At 39.2% G+C, this 25,910-nt stretch overlaps 1 protein-coding gene across 3 annotated transcripts in view; it reads left to right on the forward strand.

Annotated features, from left to right (window-relative positions):
* cdkal1 (CDK5 regulatory subunit associated protein 1-like 1) overlaps positions 1-25,910 on the forward strand; it is a 477,082-nt gene that overhangs the window by 279,700 nt on the left and 171,472 nt on the right. For all 3 annotated transcript variants that reach the window (XM_012964438.3, XM_012964437.3, NM_203863.1), the window contains 1 exon segment: positions 6,324-6,469. In XM_012964438.3, coding sequence (XP_012819892.1) covers positions 6,324-6,469 — 146 coding nt within the window.

A 25,910-nucleotide genomic window follows, 5' to 3' on the forward strand; every position in this document is an offset into this window, starting at 1 on the left:
CAAGTCCTGTGCTGGCCCTTCTTTCCCATTACCCCTTTCTGAATTTTTAGTGTTGAATTAAAACTTTGACAAATTAATTTTAACTTCTGTGTTTGAGGTCTAATTATGGGAAAGTTAATAGTATACTTTAATGTTTAAAAGAGTTGGTGCTGGGAGTCCCCTTTAGCAAGCCGCATATAGCAGTGTTTGCTCAGTCTATATACACAGAATACACAATATCTCCTTGAAGGTTCTGAACCGCAGATCTTATCAGTTGTGCATGTCTATATTTTATAATAAGGATCTTGGTGCTGAATATGTACCTTTTTCAGGAACTTATCACTTGAAAGCATACTAGTTCATAGTATCAGTTTTATTTCACCTTTTTACATGGGAAAAGTTAAATCATACAATATTTTGTAATTTCTAGTATTTACCATTGCATTTATTGTTTCAATAGACAGGTGTTTTTTTGAGGGAGGCAAATTTCCCTTTTCCCGTTTACATTCTTTTGGGCAAGTGCTTCTGGCCTCCTACTTAGAAACAACTACAAAATAGAGCAGGGCATAACCACTTATACTAACCAACAGAAAGACTCTGTGCAAGGTCTCTATTGCAACTTATGCAATGGTATAAAATGCCATGATACACCTGTTACATAGTTAATTTGTGTTGAAAAAACACAGTCCGCCAGTTTAACCCTTCTAAATGACAATACATTTAACCCCTCCCCCCAGTTCTGGGGCGTTCCACTAGATGGTGCATTTTTGTATCCATTATGCGATGCCTTCCTTGTCTTCTGTTATACATATAATTCTGTGGCTTTCTTCTGCATCCTGCTGGCTTTTTTCAAATTTATTTTCTTCACATTATGTTCTAATTTTGGGACTTTTGCTTGTGAGAGCATTTCCCCGGTGACTCCTTTCATCCTTTTATCCTGCACAGAATGTGTCATAATCGTGATTGCAAAAACTAATGCGGACTTACTACTTTATGCCCTGCCCACCCCTATTAGTAAATGACCTGCAGTCTGCAGCTCTATATGTCCCTGAGATATTGGTAGTATCATTGTGCCTTTTCAGCTGAAAGGATCATGGGAATTTATGGATTTTTATGGGGTTTTTCTAAGTTATCTATGCAGACATCTTAGCATTCCCTCTGAATTGTTTCAAATGTTTTAAATGTTGACTTTTATGTGTTAATTAAATGGACTCCTCATATAGTCTAAATATCTGAGGGCTGTGATTTTTTATTTATTGATAGAGGAGTCGCTATAAATACAGGGGATCATGTGGTCACGTCATTGGTTTTGGGTTTAGGCACATTCCAATGTCACTATGGAGGTAGTTGTGATAAAAGCATAGCATATAGCAGTGCTGTCCAACTTCTGCGGTGCCGAGGGCCGGAATTTCTCTAGCATACATGGTGGAGGGCCGCTAATGGAAGCCAGTTTTGACCACTCCCCTTTTTGAAACCACACCCACTTCAAACCACACCTATTTTATCACAATGGTGGTAGCACTGCAAAATCCCAAATGCTTGGTGCTTACTGTGGGGGTATCAACCATCATTCATATGTGAAAGAATTATGTCATATTAAGATATACCCTTAAATTCCATATGCCTTCTCCTCCCCTGTGGATAGCAGAGCAACCCCCAGTACATAATTACACACCTTAGGGACCATTTAATGGCTATTTCCAACTGCTAACAAACTCCCACAAACCCCTGCCAGGTTCACCTCCCACAAGCAGCATTGGGCAAGCAGAGTATGGCACACACAGGCAGCAATCTGCCTTTCCTATGCTGTCTGTGTGTGCCATACTCTGCCTGCCCTACCCTGCCTGTGTGTGCCATACTCTGCCTGCCCTACCCTGCCTGTGTGTGCCATACTCTGCCTGCCCTACCCTGCCTGTGTGTGCCATACTCTGCCTGCCCTACCCTGCCTGTGTGTGCCATACTCTGCCTGCCCTACCCTGACTGTGTGTGCCATACTCTACCTGTCCTATGCTGCCTGTGTGTGCCATACTCTGCCTGCCCTACCCTTCCTGTGTTTACCATACCCTCCCTGCCCTATGCTGCCTGTGTGTGCCATACTCTGCCTACCCTATGCTCCCTGTGTGTGCCATACTCTGCCTGCCCTACCCTTCCTGTGTGTGCCATACCCTCCCTGCCCTATGCTGCCTGTGTGTGCCATACTCTACCTGCCCTATGCTGGCTGTATGTGCCATACTCTGCCTGCCCTAAGCTGGCTGTATGTGCCATGCTCTGCCTGCCCTACCCTGCCTGTGTGTACCATACCCTCCCTGCCCTATGCTCCCTGTGTGTGCCATACACACAGGCAGCATAGTTCAGGCAGTACCTACATAGGTACCTGCAGTACCTATGTCTGAGGTGTGAAGAAGTGAACAATGGGGGTGATTACAGCCTGAGCCTGCGGTGGGAACACTGCAGGGGTTGAACAATGCAGAGATTAAAAGGTGTGAAAAACACAGGGGATTACATTTTTAAACAATACAGGAGGATTAAAGCCTGAATCTGAGGTGAGAACCATGCAGGGGGGCAGTTAATCTCAGTACTGATACCATTTAAAGATTACTCAAAGGTAAGCCATCAAAGCAGCCAGACAGGTGGGGGGCCACACAGAGGGGCGGGCCGCCAGTTGGACAGCACTGGCATATAGTAATAAAGCTCAGCTAAATAATGTTGTGTTATGGCAATTTGTGCTTAATGTGAGAACTTTCCTAGAATGTCGCCACATTTAAGACAATCTGACATTGGGTATATTGTACAGAACATGGATTTCTAGACTTTCACAGAAAAAGTGCTGTGTTCTCAGAATGTGCCTTTTTTCCCCAATTGATGAGCCCCGGTAAACAGGGAAGCATTTGGGAGAAAAGCATCATTTGAGTTAACATTGTATGTTTAAAAGCAGAGTTTAGGAGAAAGCCTTTTGGCACTGATGTAAATCAGTCATTAGTGCAAGGTCAGGCTATTAAAGGAGGGTCAGAAATATTGCCTGGGAGCATATTGCTACTGCGTTGAGATGTGTTCTTTTAAGCATGAAAAATTACCTGTGTAAGGTTATTGGCAGCCATAGCTCACACAGTTCTGCTTGTTTTCTTTATTTGATGTATCATCTATATCATGTCCTTTTCCAAATTTTGGGATGAAATCTGTTTAGTATGGTCCAAGCAGCAGTTTTTCCTAGGAAGAATGGGAAAATCTTTTATAATAAAACCCTAGAGAGTATAGTGTAGTAGGACATACAATGTGCTATAGCCAACATGAGTTGGAGAAGGAGGTCCAGGGAGCTGGGAGTTACAGGTCAACTAGGTGAGATGGGTAACATGGGATGGGTTCAACAGAAGACTTTCCATTGGAATATTTAGAATTATACTGTATATACATTTATAATAGTCACTTTAGACGTGGAGGCTAATCCTCCATAAATCTTAATTTAAAAAACTTAACCTATCACTTCAACAACAACTTAAAGGCCAAAACTTATCCTTTATAAGTAATGGGGCTTCACAGTGCTTTTCCCCTAGGGATTACCACCATTCTTTTAGAATAAAGGTATGTGTAGTCTTACGGTAAACTACAAGGACTTATCATATGGCAGCCTTAAAGAAGGAAATGAATTTGGGTTGACAACCGTTTAAGCAAGGGTCAGTTATATGAGTATATGGATTAATACTCACCCAGTCATATTTTTTTCTTAAATGGCTAGGCTGAACTATAGTGTCTCATGTACATCGCAGAATGGTTAATAAAGCAATTGGCTTTTGTATTTCTTTGATATTGGTTACCTGCCTGCCTATATTTGCTTCAAACAACATTTTCTAATGCACAGCTAAGCATTAATTTTTAAAAGCCAGCGAGGGCATTGCAGCAGGGATGCATACTAAGATTTGCCTAAAGCCAAGATTATAAGCTGGGGACATGGTTCATAAGTAGAGAGGCAGATTCTGACCAAGAGATACGGCTTAGTATTGGCTGCCTTTCTCCTGATTTTTAAACTGCCTAAAGTGCTTTTCACCCTTCTATGCTCTGAGGTGTTCAGCAATAGAGATACTATTTTCCCCTAAAGGAATAAGACATTTCCTTCCTACTAGAATTGCTGTTTGCTGAGAAAGAACTTCATGTAACAGATTAAAGTTTGTATGATTAGAAATAATTGTGCTCCTGCTTTGAAAATATAACTACAGTAATCTTTAACCAATATTAACCAATAGTCTGCTGCTCATTTCAGAGTGGGCGCTGATGGAATGGTTTCATGTTGTGGAAAAGACCCGTGACATGTTACAGCATTTGTCTGTTAAGATGCTTATCTTTGAACCAAATATCTTTTGCTCAGACAGCTGGAAACTACTGTCAGGCATGTATATATATGGGTACCAGATCCTTTATTGAGAGACCCTTTTTTCAAAAAGTTCCAAATTATGGGAAAGCTATCTCCTATAGAGTCCATTTGCAGCAAATAATCCTAATTTTCAAAAGAATTTTCTCTGTTGTAATAAAACAGTATCTTGTACTTGATCCCAACTAAAATATAATGAATCCTTATTGGAGGCAAAACATTCCTGTTGGATTTATTTAATGTTTAAATGAGTTTTTGCAGACTTAAGGTATAGTGATCCAAATTACAGAAAGATCTCTTAAATGGGAAACCACAAGTCCCAAGCATTCTGGATAATAGATCCTATACCTGTTTCTATAAAATGTTTACCTATTTGTTTTCCACATAGTCTTCTTGATATGGGTATTAGAACATGTTCATGTATGCTCTGATAGGAAAACTCCTACACAGGCCCTCTAGTGACCAAATTATGATAAGAAGCTGTACATTTGTTGCTTGGCTATACCAATCTAAACATTTGATCTACTCATCTTAGAGTTGGGAGATTCTTTGCTTTATGCAGCTTATTGCAAGAAAAGTCCTTCTTTGGTCAGTAGAAAGAACTCCCTGTTAACGTCCAGCACATTTAGGATATCTATTGCTACTGGAATGATGAGAGTGTCACACTGGGGCATTGGAAGGCCTATAACTAAAAGCATTGCATTCTTATTTGGTAATGATAACTTCCTAAGCAGGAGAGATTGTAAAGCATGAAATGCATAGTAAGTAGAGTTCCTTACACAGCCAGGCTTCTTTTTGGTTAAATCGGTGCTTTGCACCCGAGGTCCCTATGAGTGGCCAGCAAAGCTGATAACTTAAATGTTTAGTAATACCGTACAAATGATCTAATAAAAAATTACATTTAGATGAAAAATTCACATTTCAAAGAAAAAATATGAAGTCTTATCAAACATCCCCTACAGTTTAGTTGTTTCTCTTTTATACCTGGTTACACTTTCAAGGAAAGGCATGTCCCCTTTCTATGTCTCTGCTTCAGCAGTTATACTTTATTTGAAATCTAGGATGCCACACTTTCAAAATGTAACTCCAATACCTATAGTGAACTGTTCACCTTCACCTGCCGCAGTGCAATATGTCTTCGATGCAAAATAATTATGGTTAAAGACAGATTTTTACTTTACAGGGGTCTATCTATTGAACATTGTTTCTCTCTCACTAAATTGCATCCATCCATTACATTCTTGTATCTTGTGTGCTGCCATTCCACGAATAAGGAGGACATATATCAGTGGCTCAGGGGCAACATGTTGCTCACCAGCCCCTTGGATTTTGCTCTCAGTGCCCCCAAACCATGTAGTTATTTTTGAATTCCTGACTTGGTGGCAAGTTTTGGTTGAATAAAAACAAGATTTACTACCAAATAAAGCCTCCTGTAAGCAGATAGTGAGCATAGAGGCTACCTAATAGCTAATCTTAGCCCTTATGTGGCTCCTCCATGAACTTTTATGATGCTTGTGTTGCTCTCCAAGTCTTTTTACATTTGACTGTGGCTCAAGAGTAAGAAAGCTTGGGGCCCCTGACATAAATCATGGTTATTTCAAAGTTTTTAAACCAAATTAAATGTTGCTATTGTTTTGAATTTGTATTTTTGGTGTATTTAAGTGTATAATTCTAATCTAATGTAAGACCCCTCTCTTACTTACCATTTGCTTTTGGCTTATACCTGTCTTACTATTTAAGCGTGTCATTCAGACTTATTCATGCTTAGAGTTTAAAAGCCAATAAGCCAAATTTATATAAGAATAAACTTAAAAGAAATTTTGTTGCATGGAAACTTATATGAATGTTCTTGTGAGTCTGTTGAATTATTTCTGTAAAATCACTGGAATAAATGGGGTTCTATGATAGGAAGATCTTACACTAGGCATATATTTGTTCAGTGGATTACGATATAAGTGCAAATGCTTTTGTTCTCTTATAGGAGATGGCAAAGATCCTGAATCATCCAAGAGTGTATGCGTTCCTGCACATCCCTGTACAATCTGCCTCAGACAGTGTGCTCATGGACATGAAGAGAGAATACTGTATTGCAGACTTCAAAAGAGTGGTGGATTTTCTTAAAGAGAGGTATGTTTACTTGTGTGCTGGGCAAGATTAGCAGAGCTTTCCTCCACAACATCTGAAAGGTAACTTATTCCTATCAGAGAGCAGGCAAAGAAAGAAAAAATTACATCTTCAAGGTTCTTAAATTCCAAGGAACAAAGCATTGATGTGGTTTTTACATTCCTCAGAATAGCTTTCATCCCTGGAAGGCATACGTTTTACTGCTCAATAGATGCCCTTACATATATTTGTTCAAATAACACAAACTGAAATTGTTTGAAACGCTCGTTTGTGCAGGTTTGTTTTTTTGCAAGTAAAAGTAAGCATTGTGGTGGTGATTGGGTTCAGCAGTGTTCTAAAGTTCATTACAGAAGTGCAATTCCTTTCTATGCCTACAGCTTCCAAAAGGGTTTTAGAACACATTGTGGTTTCTAAGGGAAAACTGTGGCAAAGAAGATCCATTTTCATACCAGTATAAATTGTAATATGATGATCCCCAGTGAGTACATGGATCCCATTGCACCTGCACTGGCTGTGCCAATTGGAGTTCTATCACTTGTGCCATCTGAACAATTCTTGCCTATAAACATTGGGCTTAAGTCTATATATTTGGGTCAATCCCATACATTTCATGCATTGCATACACTCATACATTTCCTGAACAGAGCACTGCTGTTTAAAAATGTTGGGGGTGTATTCAGTTTTTTCCCACACAAGTCCATTTTTAATTACTCAATTTTTCTCCCTCTAATTATAAAACAGTACCTGATGGTAACTAAGCTGCATGAAAATCCATATTGGTGCCAAAACTATGCTATTGGATTTCATGTTTAAATTATTTTTGCTGGTTTAAGGTATGGAGATCCAAATTACTTAAAACCTATTAACTAAGAAAAGAGGTCACAAGCATTCTGGATAATAAACCTCATACCATTTTTCACAGTGCTATATAAGGGGCTGATTTATTAACACCAGTGATTGGAAAATCACACATTCAAGTTTTCGCAACACTGAATGCTACAAACTTGAGATTTATATTATAACGCAAGGTAACTTTAAAAGGACCAAAATATTCTTCTTGTCAGTTAAGATCTACCGAGTTCCAGTAGAAATCAATGGGAGGTTGTTATTCAGAATTTTGGCAGGCCGAGGGTCATGGTTTTGTTTTTATTTAAAAATTACAATGTCTGCTGACTCTGTAAATGGCTTGAAAATCTGTAGAAAGAAGTGATTCTCAGCTACTGCCATGGTTTAATGAGATTGGGACTAACCAATATGTGATATCTCTTAAATAAGGTCAGTTTTATAAACATTTGATATTGTAATTGTAGTTGTCACAATGCAGATTAGTTGCAATTATTGCCTCAACTGTGTGATAGTTTTTGTTAATTAGTTTTGTTTGGATAGTTATATTCCTGACAATTTAAACTGTATTTTAACAACTGAATGGCTGCATATCGGCCACTACTTATATCAGGTATGATATAAGCCTTAGGGGCCTTTGGACATGGCTGGAATCAGGCATGTCTTTAAAAAAAAAAATAAAAAAATTATATAATTATTTTTTTAAATTCAGATTATTATGCACCTTTTGTCAAATCCCAAATGAGCTCATGTCAAAATGGGGGGTGGGGTATATTTTTGGTGGTGTTATTTCAGTACGTCAAATTTCAAGAAGGTATTTATCATTAATAATCTGCTTTTCCATGACTTCTCTGTGTGCAACAGCCCTCTGGTTTCACATAGAGAAGATTATTTCTATACAGATGGACCGAATGCTGAAACATTGCTGACTGCAGGTCAGAACAACCAGGTAGATCAGGACATCTTTTCAAAAATGTCAAAAATGCTTGATGGGTTCTCTTAGAAATTACTAAACCTTTATGCCATGACAAGATAAATGTAAATACCGTGCTGATTAAAAAGAAGAGTATCTAAAGCCCTGTATCTCTCTCTAAATATTGTTAAACCATAATTTTTGGGATCCCTCAACATTAAATCAGCAACTGCTACATTTGACCCAGACAGCCCAGTTTTCGGAAGGGCTGCCAGGACTCCGCCAATCACCGCATCATAGCCTCGCCATCGTGATGTCATGGCCCTGGCTCCTCCCCACCCTGCTGTTTCACGGTCCCACCTTCTCACCACCCCTCATGATGTAATCCAACCCCCTGCCTGGGTAAGAAAGCCAGCAGAGGTGGCAACTATAATATAAGTGCATGTTGTTTAAATACTGACTGCTTCAGTAAGTGCATCAGAATTGTGGCCAGTGAAACAGGTTTAAATCACATTTTAAACATTCACTAGAAAGATTCTGGAATCTTTGTGAAACAAATGCTGCATTGTGAGTAAATAACACAGCGATTTGCACACTGCATTTGCTGTATCCAGCAAAGAGGGCATGGCTTATTGGTGTGTGTACAGGGCGTTATTTACCAAATTGGCATTTGAGGACCTGTGCCCAGGGAGGCAGCTTTAGGGCGTGGCCCTAAGGTGCCTATATGTTAAATTAAAAAAGCACAGAAAAAAATAACCAACCCACCATCAGGTACTGCTAAATCCAGTGTGGAGGTGATGGGTATGGGGTGGGTGCCCTACACACCTGCCCTCTTTTGTGACGTCATTGCAGGGTGGGTGCGGGTCAGTAAATAAAGTCAGCGGGTTAGGGTTGGGTGCGGGTCGAGTATTTGTCGACCCGCTCATCACTACTGTTGATGTCTTTGAAAAAATATCTTTAGCTAAAGCTTTCCATCATATTTCACTGTGTAGAAATAGAATATAAAATATCAGGTGTACACTTTTTTTCACTAGCATTTATTTATCTTCTTTTCCAATTGGCAATATGTACTCTTCTTACATTTCCATATATGTCATATTCCTGCTATCCATTTGCATTAGAGATTACAGTATATCAAGCTGGCTCTTTATTTCAGCCTTAAAAGACTGGGCGTGGTGTCTCATAATCGTGATAATGTTTTTACCTCTGTATAAACAGATCACGCAGTCAACTGAACCTCAGACAGAATTTAATATAAGTAATGGCAGATTATACATGTATTTTTATTGTGACAGGTCATTACTTATACAAGACTTTTATAACTCATTTAGGTTTAGGCCTTAGAAGCTATTTCTCTGCTCCTGTGACTCACTTATCAGCCATTATATAACTGATGCCTTTCTGCCTGCCCTTGCATGTAATACAGTTAATGTACCGGCTTTTCATCGGCCTTGCCTGCACAATTACCATCAGCTTGATGTACATATCATTTCACCATTTCAGCAACTGGGCTCTCTAGCTGGCCATGCCCTGAGCTTGAAACCAACAATGCTGCAAAAAGTCTTCAGTAAAATAGTACATTCTGAAAGATGCATCAACTAAAATATTCCTTAGGAAAAGATTTCTTATGAAATATCTGCTCCCTAATCATTGAGTTAAATTGAAATGGTATCTCTCATCATTAGTTGTTAATAATTTAAATTACCTTAAATTATCAGTGGTGCTAGTTTCCAAATCCTCCTAAGGCTTTGACTTAACCCTTTCTTGCCAGCATGGCCAATGACAGAGAACAGACGTGAAAGCCAGATCTCGTCTGTAAATTCTTATTTAAACTTTTTCAGATCAAAGCTGTTTTTACAAGTTCCAGAGAATGTGACTTAGGTGTCTATACACTGTGCCTTCGTAAGCAAATTAATTCCATCTCATCCCCCATGTACATACAGGCCTAAGATTCTTTTCAGTTTAATATCAGTGAAAAGAATGTGTCTTCGGCATTTGTTTGAGCCTAAAAACAGAGTCCTACCTTCAGTAATAGCTAGCGATTAAAAACTGGCAACCAGTTCAATAGGCAAGTTGGTCAAGCAGACCATGAAGTGGTTAAAGGATAAGGAATGAACAGCCACTTACAAATCCGATAGCTAACAAGGTATTTCATTTTCCAGTTCTAACACAAAATGTTTGGGTAGAGCACTCTTAATTTAGTTTTCTTTGCTGTTGGCACAGATTATGGCGTGGGGGGGAAGCAAAATGGGATTCCCCTAATTGTAGAGTGACTGGCCAATGAATCAGTGTAAGTTTAATAAATGTGCTCTAGCTGTGCTTGTTAACGCTTTCACTGCTCATCTGAACATCTGCTGCTGTTTCACGCCAGCGGAGACAAATACAGCAGAGTTCAGCTGAGAGGGCGCTAGCGTAAGGCACCTCATCCATGCTTAATTGCCATTGCGTCTGCTAAGGCCTCTGTAAGGAGCTGATACAAGGTGTCCGCATGTGCTACAGGGGGATGCATTTTAATAATTAACCTACTCAGCACTGAATATGTTCATAGTTACAAGGTTTAATTTTAATATCTACTGAAATATTATAAAAGATTGCTTTCCTTAAAACTTCTGTCCGCTGTTGTGTGAAAAAGATTTTGCATGTGCCCTGCATCCTATGCTATAAAGCAAGCTACCCATCCAGGAAATCCTCTTACAAGGAAGGCCTTTGTCTCATATATGCTGGTGGGCACTTTCTATTTAGAAAATTGAAGAAGAACATGTATTTTTGTGTAATATCTGCAGTCAAACAACTACAATTGTCAGTGCGGTAACATTCAAGCTTAGTGCAGAAATCTGGTATCTGTGGATTTGCCTGGAGATGTTGTTTGCCCTCCTCAGCTTAAATATCTGATCTGCAGTATCACCTTAATTCAGTGATTCCCAACCAGTTGCTCATTAGCAACATGTTGCTCCCAACGCCTTGGATGTTGCTCCCAATGGCCTCAAAGCAAGTGCTTATATCTGAATTTCTGGCTTTTAGGCAAGTTTTGGTTGCATAAAAAACAGATGTACTGCCAAACAGAGCCTCCTGTAGGCTGCCAGTCCATATAGCGGCTACTACATATCCAATAACAGCTCCTTTTTACCACCCCTAGGAACTTTTTTTTTTATGCTTATGCTTTTTTGTTGCTCCCCAAACCTTTTTACATTTGAATGTGGCTCACGGGTAAAATAAAAAAAAAAGTTGGTGACCCCTGCCTTAATTAGTTTGCTATGCTCATTGTGCTACTATGGAACATCCCTTTTTACTTCTTTTCTTTTTTATTGCCTATTTTTTATTTATACGCACTCTTGTCCCTGAGACATGTGTTTTAGTGCCTAGGGATGAATAGGTAGCTTTTAGTTCCTGAATTTTAAGATAAGGTAATAACCCTCTGTTAACTTGCAATTGTCTATGGATAGTAAGAATTGTAATTCTATTAAGATTGAGTAGTTTCACAGTAACCTGCCTGTAATTGGTGTGTCCAGGTTGGGTCACTACATAAATGCTGAATGCACTTTTTGTCAGTTTCAGTACGAGAATAGTAATCTCTCATGACCTTGCTAATACCATCAATTTGTGTGGAACTAGAACTCCAGCATCACCCAACATCTGTTCATTAGCTAACATTGGGTTCTTGTAGTTATAGTTTAATTTCGGCTGCTAAGTTACAAGTTGCAGAGTTCAGGCTGTAAACTTAGCACATGTACCTTACTTATGGTGTAAGCCCATGTGAGCAATGTGTTCTGTACTTTGAAATAGTTGTGTAATTAGGCCTTACCACCAAGCACTGCTCAAGTAAAGCACTGCCCCATACATACTAATAATAGCCTCATCAAGCTAGTAAAAATCACAACATTTTGGCCCTCTAAATGTAATATGGTAGTGATAGAATTATTCTAAGTATTCTTGGCCTTGAGAAACAGCCAAGATTTGCCTTCTGGTTCAAATGAGCTAGCTACCCACAGCTGAATGTTGTGCTCTTGTTTATACTTAATGGAACGTTCTAAAATTCCCTTGAGGAACACGGCTGATTCTGGTCCTTTTTAATGTGATGCACAAAACATTTATCTTCTATAAATAACTGAAAGAAGCCTGGAAACAAAGTTTCTGAATGATGCTTTATATTGTCTGACTGCCTTACAAATCGCTTATTGTGCAAGGGAGCATTGGCGTTAATTTGATGCAGTACCTAGTCGCTTTTCAGCAACATGTTTCTGACAGTAGCATGTTGAAGCATTTGCAAGAATGGCTTATCTGCTAATTCCTTCTGCGCTATCCAACTAATGCCTTTGTGAGATTGTAAAATGAGAATACATTATGTGTACTGCATGCATCCAGTTCCCTGTTTCTCAAGTGCACAAAAACAGATGTCTCTCCCCCTTGAGGGAAATTGCTGTGTTTTTGGCAGGAATAATCTGACACACAAACGAAGGTTGAAGTGAGGCCACTGTAAACGTCAAATACTATTAGATGCTTTCAATATTACATGGCATATCTGACTCTTTTGATACTTTAGTTAAACTTACATTTAGGTATTGCTTGCTCTAATTAAAAAGGAGAATGATATTACTTTTCATATCCTGGTATCTGCTGCCTTTCCCCTTGTATATGGGTACTGTCTATCCATACAGGAAAAATACTAGAATGTTTCCAAATCCAGTATTCCAGTTCAGCTACCTCATTCAAGCAGGCTATCACTCCTGTGCTCCTGTTGTAGCACTAATTGCATGTAGACATCATATAAGATAATGGAGGACACCTGACACTGCAGGGCTTTGCTGCAATTAGTGTTTTGTAGTTCCACTACATGTTTCGGGCAAAGCCCTTTTTCAAGTGAACAACATAACATCTGAACAAAAAACCTCCCCCATCACAGTATTGGTTCCAAGCAGTCCAAGGGAGGGGTTACTGCTCCAGGGCATTCAGTTAGGAGCCTAACCCCAAGAAAAATTTTTAAAGTCCAAAGTTATTTTTTATACATGGCCCAGGAACTACCAAGCAAATTGGTCTTCCACCATAGTGTAGCTGTAATAGAAAAACAAATTCCAGGTACAAGCACAATACACATACTGCCCATCTTAACTGATACCTATTTTCTACTTGGGTGTCTTACCACATGCTGACCAAGTCTCAAGACTTGCTGACCAAGACTTGGTCAGCAAGACTCTAAGCCAGAGATTCAAAAATAAGCACCTTCTTTAATACCACTGGGAGCAACATCCAAGGGATTGGTGAGCAACATTTTTCTCCTGAGCAAAAGTTGAGAACGAGACCAAAGTTGGCTGCACCCTGATGCACTGGGTTAAATGATATTGCAATTGGCTTCTCCTTGGAAGCATCAGGCTACTGGTAGCTTTTGCTTGGTGGTGGTGCTACATTAGACGTTACTTATGGTGAGTTTCATATGGATCAGGATCACCATGTAAGTTCCTTTTAAGTTTAGTCGCTAGATGAGAGTTGAACAAAACTGGTTAGCAGAGCATAAGAGGAAAAAGACAAGCAAGTGATAGAATATGTCAAATGATACATTTAGTGATTGAAGAAATAGTACGGGACCTGGGGTTTTCTGGATAAGGGATATTTCCATAATTCATTAAGTAAACATTAAGTAAATGCAATAGGATTGTTTTGTCACCAATAAGGATTAATTATATCTTAGTTCGGATCAAGTACAAGGTACTGTTTTATTATTACAGAGAAAAAGGAAATCATTTTAAAAAATTGGAATTATTTGCTTATAATGGAGTCTATGGGAGATGGACTTCCCGTAATTTGGAGCTTTCTGGATAATGGGTTTCCGGATAAGGGGTCAGATACCTGTACTCCAAAATACAGCATGCCATGCTTAAGGATATGCCGTATTAGGATAGCTGCACACAAGATCTTCAAAAAAATTAAACATTGAAAGGCTTTCAGTTCTTTATTACTGTGCTTTGGCATAGAGCCACTCACGCAGTTTTGTTCAGATACAGTGAGCCCTATCTCTGTGTGAAGGGGGAACTGATCCTTAGTAAAACTTAAAAGGAACTTGTAGATTAATTTAAAATAAGAAGTGAAGCTTAAGGTAACATTTTATTTAGTTCTTTTTCCACCAAACTATTCCAAAGCTGCCATTGGTATCCATTACTCATCCAAAATGTAGCTCTATTTGATATTTCTGCAAAACCACAAAGTTTTCTTCATTCTTCTCTGCATTTGTCCTTATTCTAAATGTACTCAGAATAATCTCCTTTTACTCCTCTACGTGATGTTTTTAATCTAGTTTTTCTGCAAACATTTAAGGCATTTAGACCTTGCATTACCACAGTTAAGACTACAGGTCAGAGCACAGAACTGACGTTAAAAATCTCAAACAGTATATGAAAGCCAGATTTTGTGGTTATGTGTTATATGCCCTATGTTATTATTACGTTTTTTCAGAAAACACAAAAATAAAGATTTTCTTTAAAGTACTGTATTTAGTTATGTGATTCTGCCTTGTATAAATTACATATTCCTTGTCTATTACAGTACCAATGGAATTCTATCTCAAGGCTGCTAATAACAGGAATAGCAAATAATTTAGAGAGAACATGCGGCCTCTGTACTGTGCTGCAGAAGTGGGTTTATTGACACGTTACAAGCCACGAATACTCTTTCTCACTTGAGACAAATGCTGTGCCAATAAACCTTTCTTTTGCTGCACATTACTGCGGTGGAATGTCTTCCCTCCACTATTTGCATTTTTTCAAATGAGAAAGTGGGTGAGATGGTGAAAGATGGTAGAACACAATGGAAACTTGCCTTGGTGGTAGAAGAATCCTGGGTGCATGAGAATTTTTGGTCATGGTTTTATCTCAAGGTTATCTGTAGGTTGAAGCAGAGCAGTGAAGATGCAGCTCTTCAGGAGATATTTATGGCCCTTGCTCTGCTACAGAGCTCTAGTAACTGTTACCTTTGGATTATTGCACAGAGGTGACTATAACTGCAAAATATTGGTGGACAGAGCCAGAGTGCATTATTTACAGTGAGGAACATAAGTATTTGAACACCCTGCGATTTTGCAAGTTCCCCCACTTAGAAATCATGGAGGGGTCTGAAATTCACATTGTAGGTGCATTCCCACTGTGAGAGACAGCATTTAAAAAGAAAATCAGGAAATCACATTGTATGATTTTTAAAGAATTTATTTGTATTGCACTGCTGCACATAAGTATTTGAACACCTGTCAATCAGCAAGAATTCTGTCTCTCAAAGACCTTTTACTCTGCCTTTAAAAAGTTCACCTCTACTCCACTCATTAATCTAAATAAATAGCACCTGTCTGAGCTCTTTAGAGACTCCTGTCCACCCCACAGTCAGTCAGACTCCATGGGCAAGACCAAAGAGCTGTCAAAAGACACCAGAGACAAAATTGTGGACCTCCACAAGGCTGGAAAGGGCTACGGGGCAATTGCCAAGCAGCTTGGTGAAAATAGATCAACTGTTGGAGCAATTGTTAGAAAATGGAAGAGGCTAAAGACGACTGTCAGTCTCCCTAGGACTGGGGCTCCATGCAAGATCTCACCTCGTGGGGTATCACTGATGATAAGAAAGGTGAGGAATCAGCCCAGAACTACAAGAGAGGAGCTGGTCAATGACATGAAGAGAGCTGGGACCACAGTTTCAAAGGTCACTGTCGGTAGAACACTACGCCGTCATGGTTTCAAATCATGCATTGCACAAAAGGTTCCCCTGCTCAAGTCATCGCATGTCCAGGCCCGTCTGAAGTTTGCCAGTGACCATCTGGATGGCGTGGGAGAAAGTCATGTGGTCAGATGGGACCAAAGTTGAACTTTTTGGTCTAAACAACACTCGCCGTGTTTGGAGGAAAAATAAGAATGAGTTTCATCCCAAGAACACCATCCTTACTGTGAAGCATGGGGGTGGTAACATCATGCTTTGGGGGTGCTTTTCTGCGAAGGGGACTGGACTACTGCACAGTAGGAGAGGATGAATGGGGCCACGTATTGTGAGATTTTGAGCAACAACCTTTTTTTAAATGCTGTTTCTCACAGTGCAAATGCACCTACAATGTGAATTTCAGACCCCTCCAAGTGGGAGAACTTGCAAAATCGCAGGGTGTTCAAATACTTATGTTCCTCACTGTATGTTTATAAAGTGTGTGCACTGTATCCTGAAATTGCAGCCTATACTTTCTTTGGGTAGCAAACTGTTAAAGGCCTGCAACTAGTGTGCCGATATTTTATACTCATTAGAAAGGGGACTGTCAGCTTACAGCTGCAATGTAGACAAAGTACACACCATTTATATTGATATGGGATGGTGATCTACAATTCATTCAAGACTAGTTTAGCCTAGAATTCTTCTTATGGCTAAGGGCAATGTCACATGTAAAGTTTTGACCACCATAATGCTCTAGGGGTGAACTGTGGAAGCCAAAACTCTCTTAATCATCTGTAGCCACTTCTATTGAAAAACACAAGGAACACTCTGTCTGTAGCAGACACTGGTTGTGCCAGGTGGGCATTACATCAAAATCCTCAAATTACTACTTGTGCCATAACACTAATACCCATGTTTCTTATACTTTTTCTTTTTTTTTTAAAGTGCATTGGTGCAAAGAAAGGAAAATAACTCTAAATCAGTTAACTGTGTTAATTGGTGAGCAGGTAGTAGAACTTGGTACAGGTATGGGACCCGTTATCAGAATGCTCTGGACCTGGGCTTTTCTGGATAAGGGGTCTTTCCATAATTTGGATCACCTACATTAATCTACTAAAAAAAAAATATTTAAACAGTAATTAAACCCAATAGGATTGTTTTGCCCCAATAAGTGTTAATTATATCTTAGTTGGGATCAAGTACAAGGTACAGTTTTATTATTACAGAGAAAAACGTTTTATTATTACCGAGAAAAAGGAAACTATTTTTAAAAAATGAATTATTTGATTACAATGGAGACTATGGGAGATGACCTTTCCGTAAATCTGAACTTTCTGGATAATGGGTTTCTGGATAAGTGGTCCGATACCTGTATATTCCACAGAGAATAGAAAGTATGGCTGGATTGCTATGCTGCCACATGCTTGTTTTGCTTGTGTGCTTTAAGAGGATAAATGAATGGATTAATAGATTCTTAGCTATGTAGATTGATAGATAAAGGTGTCTGAGCCAGAGGTCTTTCGTTGAGCAGGAAGTAGATTATCATGGATCATATTAAAGTGAAGAAATATGTTAATATAACATATCTTCATAACTGTGAGCACAGTGAATTATTTTTTATAATATGTTAAATTCAGTAAATAGTAATATTTATGTTTCGTTCCTTTGAAAAACCTTAATGGCAATCCCTTAGGTAGCGTGGAGATGAATCCAATTCCTCTGATTAATATATACTTTTGAACTTAACATACATATATTAAATGTTCTGGGCCAAAAAGATTGAAAACTGTTATTTTTCAGTTTTTCTGTTCATAATTTTATGTGTTGGTATTAATTTTGATTGTTTTTGCATTAGTATTTTATATGGCATTATTGGTAGTAATGTAATTTTTTTTTTTAATTTTATTTATGATGCATTACTGGATATGGATACTCCCCTGATTTTTCTGGGAATGACCTGGTTTTACACCCCCTTCTGCGGCTTAGTTATAAGTGCATTTGTTCCAAGAGCTTTCAGTGCTGTGAAAGGGGTGGTGCAGATGCGTAGTTAGTGTTCAGTGGCGTCAGATTGGTCGGTGTGCATGTGTCACATTATCAAGCCCTCCCTCTAAACCACACCCACAAGTTTTGCCAGCATGCTGCAATTCCCCCCCTTATTTTGGGACTGAAAAAGTTGATGTCTCTGTACAGTAGGCGTTCCACTATTGTATATAAAAAAACCTTTTTTTTTTTTTTTTTGTTAGGTGCTGCTTTGGGATATTTCATTTGTTTTGACTTGTTTAGACCCGATCAATTAAGGTAGATACCTTTAATATATGCTCACATATGTGTTGCAACATGATGAATTTCCAACAATATCTAGTGAATGTAGGAAATTTTTTAAATGCATTATTTTTCTACATATATCTGTTTGTAAAAGAAGTGCAGGAAAACGAGTTATTATTACAATTAATGGCCTTTAAACATATAAGTAGACTGGTGTTATACTAGTTTGCATATCCCTTAATAGCACTTGAAATTTACAGCTATTATCTTGATATCTATTTATATTATTTATGACACTGCAGGGTGCCTTATCCTTGTAGAAGGAATAATTTTCTGGCGAGTAACCATATCTGTGTGGCAATTCCATGTTGCCTAGTTCTAGTGTACACAATAATTACATTTTAATATCTACACAAATAAACATTTTTGTCAGTTTCTCTAAGTATATGACACCTTCCACAGAACTGGATACATTTTATAAAATTGTTAAATGAAGGGAGGTCAGTTTTTACATTGGCTTTTAATACAATTTAGAGCAGGGGTCCGTCAGATCGTTGGGGGGCAGGGCTAGTTAGTCCTTAAACTACGGGCCACTCTCCGTCTCACCCTGGCTACATAGAGATGTGGTGACATGATGCGCTGGGGGTGAGGACACAGCAGGGGCCGGGAAAAAGACCTTGGGGGGCCGTAGTTTGAGTATCCCTGATTTAGAGTGTTGTTTGCAAAGACAATTTGCAACAGATTCTGATTTTGTTTTCTTTTTGTAGGATGTTGTGGGCACCTGCAATAATCACTTCTGATATTACTGTATTTAACATTATAGGAACAGAGGTAAAACCAAGCTAACCAATGAGCATTAACGTTTCACAATTTAGGTGTGACAGCTGCGTGCTACTGGAGGGCAATAGCACAAGAATAGCATAGAAAGACTATGGGCAAAATTTGAAAGTTGAATGTTCCTGCTGCATTCTATCAGAAAGAAAGTTTTGCTAGTCAGAACTGCATGACATTGTATCGTATCCTATGTTGATAGACCTTGCCTACAACTGGCTTCTTGTAGAGGAAGTTGTGCATATAGAATTTTGTATTTAAATTGTGTCTGGTTCTACATTCTGAACATTGCTAGCCTCACGGGGCACTATAAAGAACATAACTATGTGCGGATTTCAGTCATATTAGGCTGAGTTGGTGCGTGCTGCATCGCAGATGAAAGGGGTCAAGAGGAGTTGCAGCTCCTCTTCACTTCCAGCTGTTCCAGTTGCTCAGGCAGCTCCCTTGAAGATGTAGAACACTAGAACGGTCAAAGTGCCTTGTAGATTGTAAGCTCTTTTGGGCAGGGCCCTCTTCACCTCTTGTATCGGTTATTGATTGCTTTATATGTTACTCTGTATGTCCTATAATCTGGTTTAGAGGTACTTGTGCCTTGTCTTATTCAGAGGATATTAGGGTGGTTTAACAAAGGGGAGGCAAAACAGATTCTCTAAGTACCAACAATAACACTTATAGTCTAGTGCAGGCGTCCTCAAACTACAGCCCGCGGGCCTCCAAGGTAATTTACCCGGCCCCCACTGCCAGGGGTAAAAACGCAGCGGGGTTCAGGTGAATTACCTTGCAGAGTGAGGATGCAGCAGGGAGCTGGGAGAGAGAAGATGGAGTGGGGAGTGGGAGGGCGCTGGGGACCTGGGAGGGCACAGGAGCGGGCTGTAGTTTGACCCCACAGTGGGCCGTAGTTTGAGGAGGGGGATGGGGCGTAGTTTGAGGACTGTAGTCCGGCCCCCAACAGTCTGAGGGACCTTGAACTGGCCCCTGTTTAAAAAGTTTGAGGACCCCTGATCTAGGGCCAGATGAGAGCACCTTTTGTGGTAATTAACTAATGGCAAGAACGTTTTTCACAGATTGAATTGCAGACCTTCCTTATGGCTACTGCCGAATGGTATCCACTGACACATGCAATGGGGAACAAAGCAAAGGGCATGCCCTAGTGAATCACTAGCCTCTATAGTTTTTATAGGTTTCCTGAGGTACTGTTGTTCAATACTTGGTGCGTTGTTTTTGGGGAAAAAAAATATATATAAATTTATTTTCTATCTAGACCAATAAATCTACCTTTCTCAGATGAGTAATAATAAATAACAGTATTAAAACATGCTCACCATTTGTCAAACACACTGATACAGACATTGTTCTGTGTAAGGTTTTTCAGGGACATGTGAGTGGGATTGGCAGAAGGTTGACTCTGGGCAAGATGTGCTATGGCTGCTTGAGACCTTGATAAGGTTGGGAATTTTAGAGGCTAAGAAAAGCAACTAATGGCCTGAATTCATTTTTGTTTCATGTTACGTTGTAGGGATTTTCCATGAGCCTGGCACAGCAAACCTCTCTCTGTAATAAAATCCCGCCATGACGTTGCCTCCTCTATCTCAGGGTAAACAATTCCTGCCTTGGCACACTGTGCATACATATACATGGCCACTGAGCTGCTGTATGAATAGCTTGGGTGAGTGCCAATAAAATATCCTGTGTTTCTGGCATCAGAACAGTTTTGGTCACAAGAGCTTCTCTTCAGGGAGCATGTGGCATGCTCATATATATTTTATTATGTATTTTGTAGGATTTTCCTGTCTAAAGGTATTTTCTTAACGTCACTTTTCTGTTATTTTAAACGCTTTTTTTTTTTTTTTTGCTAAAAATTAACCTGCTTGCACTAGGTGTTTAGTTATGTCTCTAGGAGACTGGCTGCCCTCCAGGTTTCGGTGCTATGTTTTTTAATTTAAACAATAGGCTGTGGCGGGAAAGCTGAAGAGCGGCGGGACTCCTGCCCCCACTCTGTTGATTTAGATCATGTGGAAACCTTGACTCATTCTTTAAACCTAATCCTAACAGCCTCCACAATGATCCAGCTGAACAGTTACCTGTGGCTAGGCAGCCCTCAGCCCATTTATTTTGTTGTTCTACCTGCCTTGTGATGGACTTTGCACTGTGCATGGCTGACGTGTGATGTTATGGCTACTTTGCATAAGTCACGTCACACCTCCACTCCCTCATTCCTCTCATGCTTGCCACACACTGTGCCGACAGACCTGGGGGAGCTCTGCGCCGCTGCTGGGAGGACAGCAACTTTGTGCTTTTCTCTGCTTCATTTCATTTTGGAGTTTCTTTTGAACTGTTTTTCTTTCTTTATTTCTAAGTCTCGGGTTTTATTATACTTGCAGGCTTTAAAGTCTGTTTACTGCAGTTTGTCATTCTGTACCCCACTGTCTAAAAGGAGGTGCTCATTGTGAAAATTTACACTGTAGGTTTTTATTATCACAAGGCACATTAGTGTAAATGCTGGGGGTTGGAGTTCATATGTTGCTTGAAAACTGTAGAACTGTAGTGATTTAGTTACTATATATACCATACTACGCCAACCCAGGCCTGGGATTCAGAATAGGTCCTGGCATTTCAATTACACAGAGGTCCAAACAGTCCCCACCAGCCCACTAAATAGAGACTGTCTATGGCACCTTAAAGCAGCATTTGCCAGAATCCACAGATTGACAGTCTAAGCATAAATACCTACCTACCTATTAAAGGGGCAAAATAAGTCCCTTCTCTATTTCAGCTCATCTCTAACAGATCCTTTCCCTTTATTCCCCATTGATTATGGCCATGTGTGGCAGACCATGCATTAGGGTGCTGTGTACATTGAAATGTTGCTGCCTCTTAGTTGTTTCATTGCTTTGCAAAACTAACTGTAACATTGGGCATAAAATTGAAAGTCGCCAAACCAGTGGATATTTCACGATCACAGTCGGCGATAACAGATTGATACAATCATTTGGCCGGAGGCCCAGGATAGAGGCTCCTTTTCCTGACAGAATTTTTAAAATAGCCCGATAGACGCCTGTCCGATTTTAAGCCACATATCGATTGGAGTCTGAGGGCCCCATACATGGACCAATAACCTGTTAATTCACAGTATCTGCAGCTTATGAGCCCCTTATCTACTTTTGCTTGCTTCTTAAAGTCTATTTTGACAAAAAGTGACAAAAAAACCTTTCCTACTGTGTGAATTTGGGTAATGTTTATCCTGCACCTTATGTAAAGGACTAGGGTAGCAATGTAAGACAGATGGGCAGTGTGCAGTAAGAGTAAAGAGTATTCTGATTCAAGTAAAAAGGTATAAAGAGGTACAGGAGCTGCAATAAATTCAAAGATCTAAAAAAATAAATGTGTTACAAAAGTGCTTTTACTGGCATTATACAGAAAATTATTATTTCACCGAGGCTGCCTTGTCCTGTACATGACCCTTGTAAACTATACTTTGCAGAAAGCTTACATACTTTTAGTACCACTGTATGCAACAGAACTACCACCCCTGGTTTTGACTAGGCACATATCCTTTGCCAAAAGCTGACCTGCTCAGTGAGGCCCTTGGCTAGCAAGGCACGGTCACCAGGGTACAAACTCTGCCCATTAATGTCTTCCCACCCTTAGGGAGTAGCATTAGAATCTACAAGAAAAGCTGTGAATAGAAACTTCAGGGTGGGGGCTCCATATATATTGCTTGGAGCTGGTACACCACTTGTAGCATATGCCAACTCTCTGCATTGCTTTGTTTACATACGAAAAGCCAAGTCTGGCAAGATTTTGATTGCCCATTAAATAATTCCGTTTTTCACATGTGATTTATGTATTTTGGAACACACTGTGGGATGTGCCAAATCACACAAAGTTTACCTTGAATGCCTTTAGTTAGTCTGACCGAATTGAAAGCAGAGAAAAATGTTTCTCAGCTGTATGTGGCTGGGCCTGGATTCTGACATGCCCACACCACTCCTGGTTCTACATTCCTTCTGTCTGTCAGGTTAGAACTTAAATTCTTACACTCCATGAAACAGTAGAGGCAAAAGAAATGTCAGACCTTTCACATCTTGATAAAAAGCTATAGGTAAATGGTATGATAAGCGATAACTGTCCTTCAACTCAGTTAGGATGCCCCTTTTATTATGTTAGAATGAGGTATTTTTGCTGGAATTGGATATCTCCACTATATTTCCCTGTATAAATGTTGGATATGTCAAAGTCTCTAAAGGAACTGTCTTTTAAAAAGGGTATGAAAAAACATCACTCAATCACTCTAACTCTTGTGTATTCCTTGTTAAATACCCCCTATGGAAGACAAAGCCTTTTATTTCTTTTCAGCAATGAGAACATTTGCTTAATATAATTTTAGTTTTCAGGTGGCCCTAAGTATGGACAAGAATAGTATTCATTATCCAGAAAGCTCAAATATTAGGGGACAACTTTATTTGAATCAAATAATTCACAAATAATTTACACAGATATAATTAATCTTAATTGGAAGCAAAGCAATCCTATTGAGTTTTTTTAATGTTTACATTAAATTTTATTAGACTTAAAGTATGGTGATCCAAAATCCCGAAATAAAAAAAAGCCCTTGATCTATGGCCAGTTTATAACAAAATACTTAATTATATAAATGTTCATCCTTAAATCTATCATATCTCCTCAAGTATCGTAAGGGGTAAGAGGTAAAGGCTGTTGTACAAACAGTAGTTAGTTGTCTGGGGCAAAACATTTCTTAGAAATAATAATGCAGACATCGGCTGCACATACATCAATATTGTTCTTCATTGATTGCTCTTCTAGTAGTCTGTAGTTGGCTGTTCTGGTGACTTATTTGGCATCTTGCAGAATAAGTGAGCAAATCAGAAGTACAGCTTAGTATGCATGCGTAACCTCAGGGGCACTTCTCCAGATTCTGAGATGATGCACTTCAGTAGTTTATAGTAGGACTTTTAGGTCAGCTGTGACTGCCGTGATTCTTTGCCATACTGGGAGGCAGACCCACACCATTTTAAGAAGATTTTAGGCTTATAACAGAGTTATCAGAGCAGACAAAGCTATAGTGCCCCTAATATAACCACTGTTTAATCATCCTCTAAATATAAAACATATGAATAAAGATTTTGGTAAAGTTGGACTGGGTTGATGGTATTTTTACATAGCAGTATGTATAGTCTGTTGGCAATGCGTGTAACATTACCATTTCATTTGTGACTATCACAGTACATAATGCACCACCAACATTGTAAAACTAGGTTGTTTTTTCCTATTCATGCCAGAATCTGATCTCTATAGATTGTTCTAATTAAGAAGGTTACATTCCTATAGTGGAGTCATTAGTCCTATTAGGTATTTTTAAACTATAGAGTTTCAAAGTTTACTAGTACCACATTCTGGTAAGAGATGAAGAAACATTTTCCAACCACTATTTCTGGAAAAATCAACTATTTTCCATCATTACTTTCCACTAATATAAAAATATGTGGGGGCCCCAAATTACTAGGTGATGTGTTATTTAGTGATAACTGCCTTAGGTGACTATAACAGTGGCTTTTACAACTGATAAAGTGACTGCGATAACCTGGGCCAGACATACTGTACTTCAGAGATCCAGATGCAGAGCTCAGACTGTGATGTGGGTACAAACCAAAATATTTACAGTTTATTAGTGCCTGTTCTCTGGTGGGATGCTGATTCTGGCCAGAATTGTCAGATTGTTATCATGGTTTATTTAAGATGCAGGCGACAAATACTAAGAACCAGTCTGAAGAGTCGGGAACTCTACAGCTATGGCAGCTTTCATTTAAGACAAAAGGGATTATGTTTGAACATAAATAAATGAAATGATCTGGATAGTTATGCTCACTGACTGCCTTTACCTTTAAAATGCCATACGTATTAAAGTAACTAATGTAATATAAGAATATTTAAGAAGCATATCGCTATCTAATACTCCAATACTAATCTTGATTTGCTGCCTACAGTTTAGTGTGATTAACTATACTTCCTATTGTTTCGACAAATGATAAAGCTTAAAAGAATTGATGGATGGGATGCACCAATTAGAGTCTCTGTTTCCTCAGTGACAAAAGACACTAGTTCAGAGAGGCAGAATCTCTGCTTTGTCATGTGAAAATTCATATTTATAGCTAATGAAGAGTTAGCATGAAGTAAAGGTGGCAAATTACTATGTTGCTTCAACATATTTTAGGCCAAGACTTTGATTAACCCAGACTGTGCCAAAGTTCTGTGTTATACAAACGCATCACTTATTTACTCTGTGATCTGACACTGCCCTGACAAAAAGGGACATTGGGAGTTATGGCTATGACCTATAATTTCTGTTTTCTGGGTTTGTTTGAGTGGAAAGAAATACAATAACTGTAGCGTGCCTTAAAATTAGCCACATCACTTAGGAGCATCTTCTCTTCAGACTGTGAGAACGGAGTGTGCACATAAGGTCATGTTTATAACTAGACCACATACTTCTCCCAAAGCTTGATTTAGTGGTCTCAGATTATACAGTGCTATCATGACGCAATACTTGTTGTCTTTGGATTGTTAAATAAAAACAGAAGGTACTATGTTCCAAAGCATGATTTAACACAAATTGTGTATATATAGAATTCTAATAGCTTTTCTGATACATATACTATATACAGTATACTCGAGTGTAAGACTAGTTTTTCAGCACCCAAAATGTGCTGAAAAAGTCACCCTCGGCTTATACTCGAGTCGGGTGCCATGGGTCCCTCCTGACTAGCACCCTCTGTCCTTTGTGAGCAAATTGGGTCACCCACAACCAGACCCTCCAGTGCCCTGGCCCTCTCCGAAATTCATCTTCATATACCATCCTCACTTGTCCCATTCTGCACTAGACATTGCACTTTATATTCTATATAA

Source organism: Xenopus tropicalis, chromosome 6 (genome assembly GCF_000004195.4).
Source record: "Xenopus tropicalis strain Nigerian chromosome 6, UCB_Xtro_10.0, whole genome shotgun sequence".
NCBI classification, from domain to species: Eukaryota; Metazoa; Chordata; class Amphibia; order Anura; family Pipidae; genus Xenopus; species Xenopus tropicalis.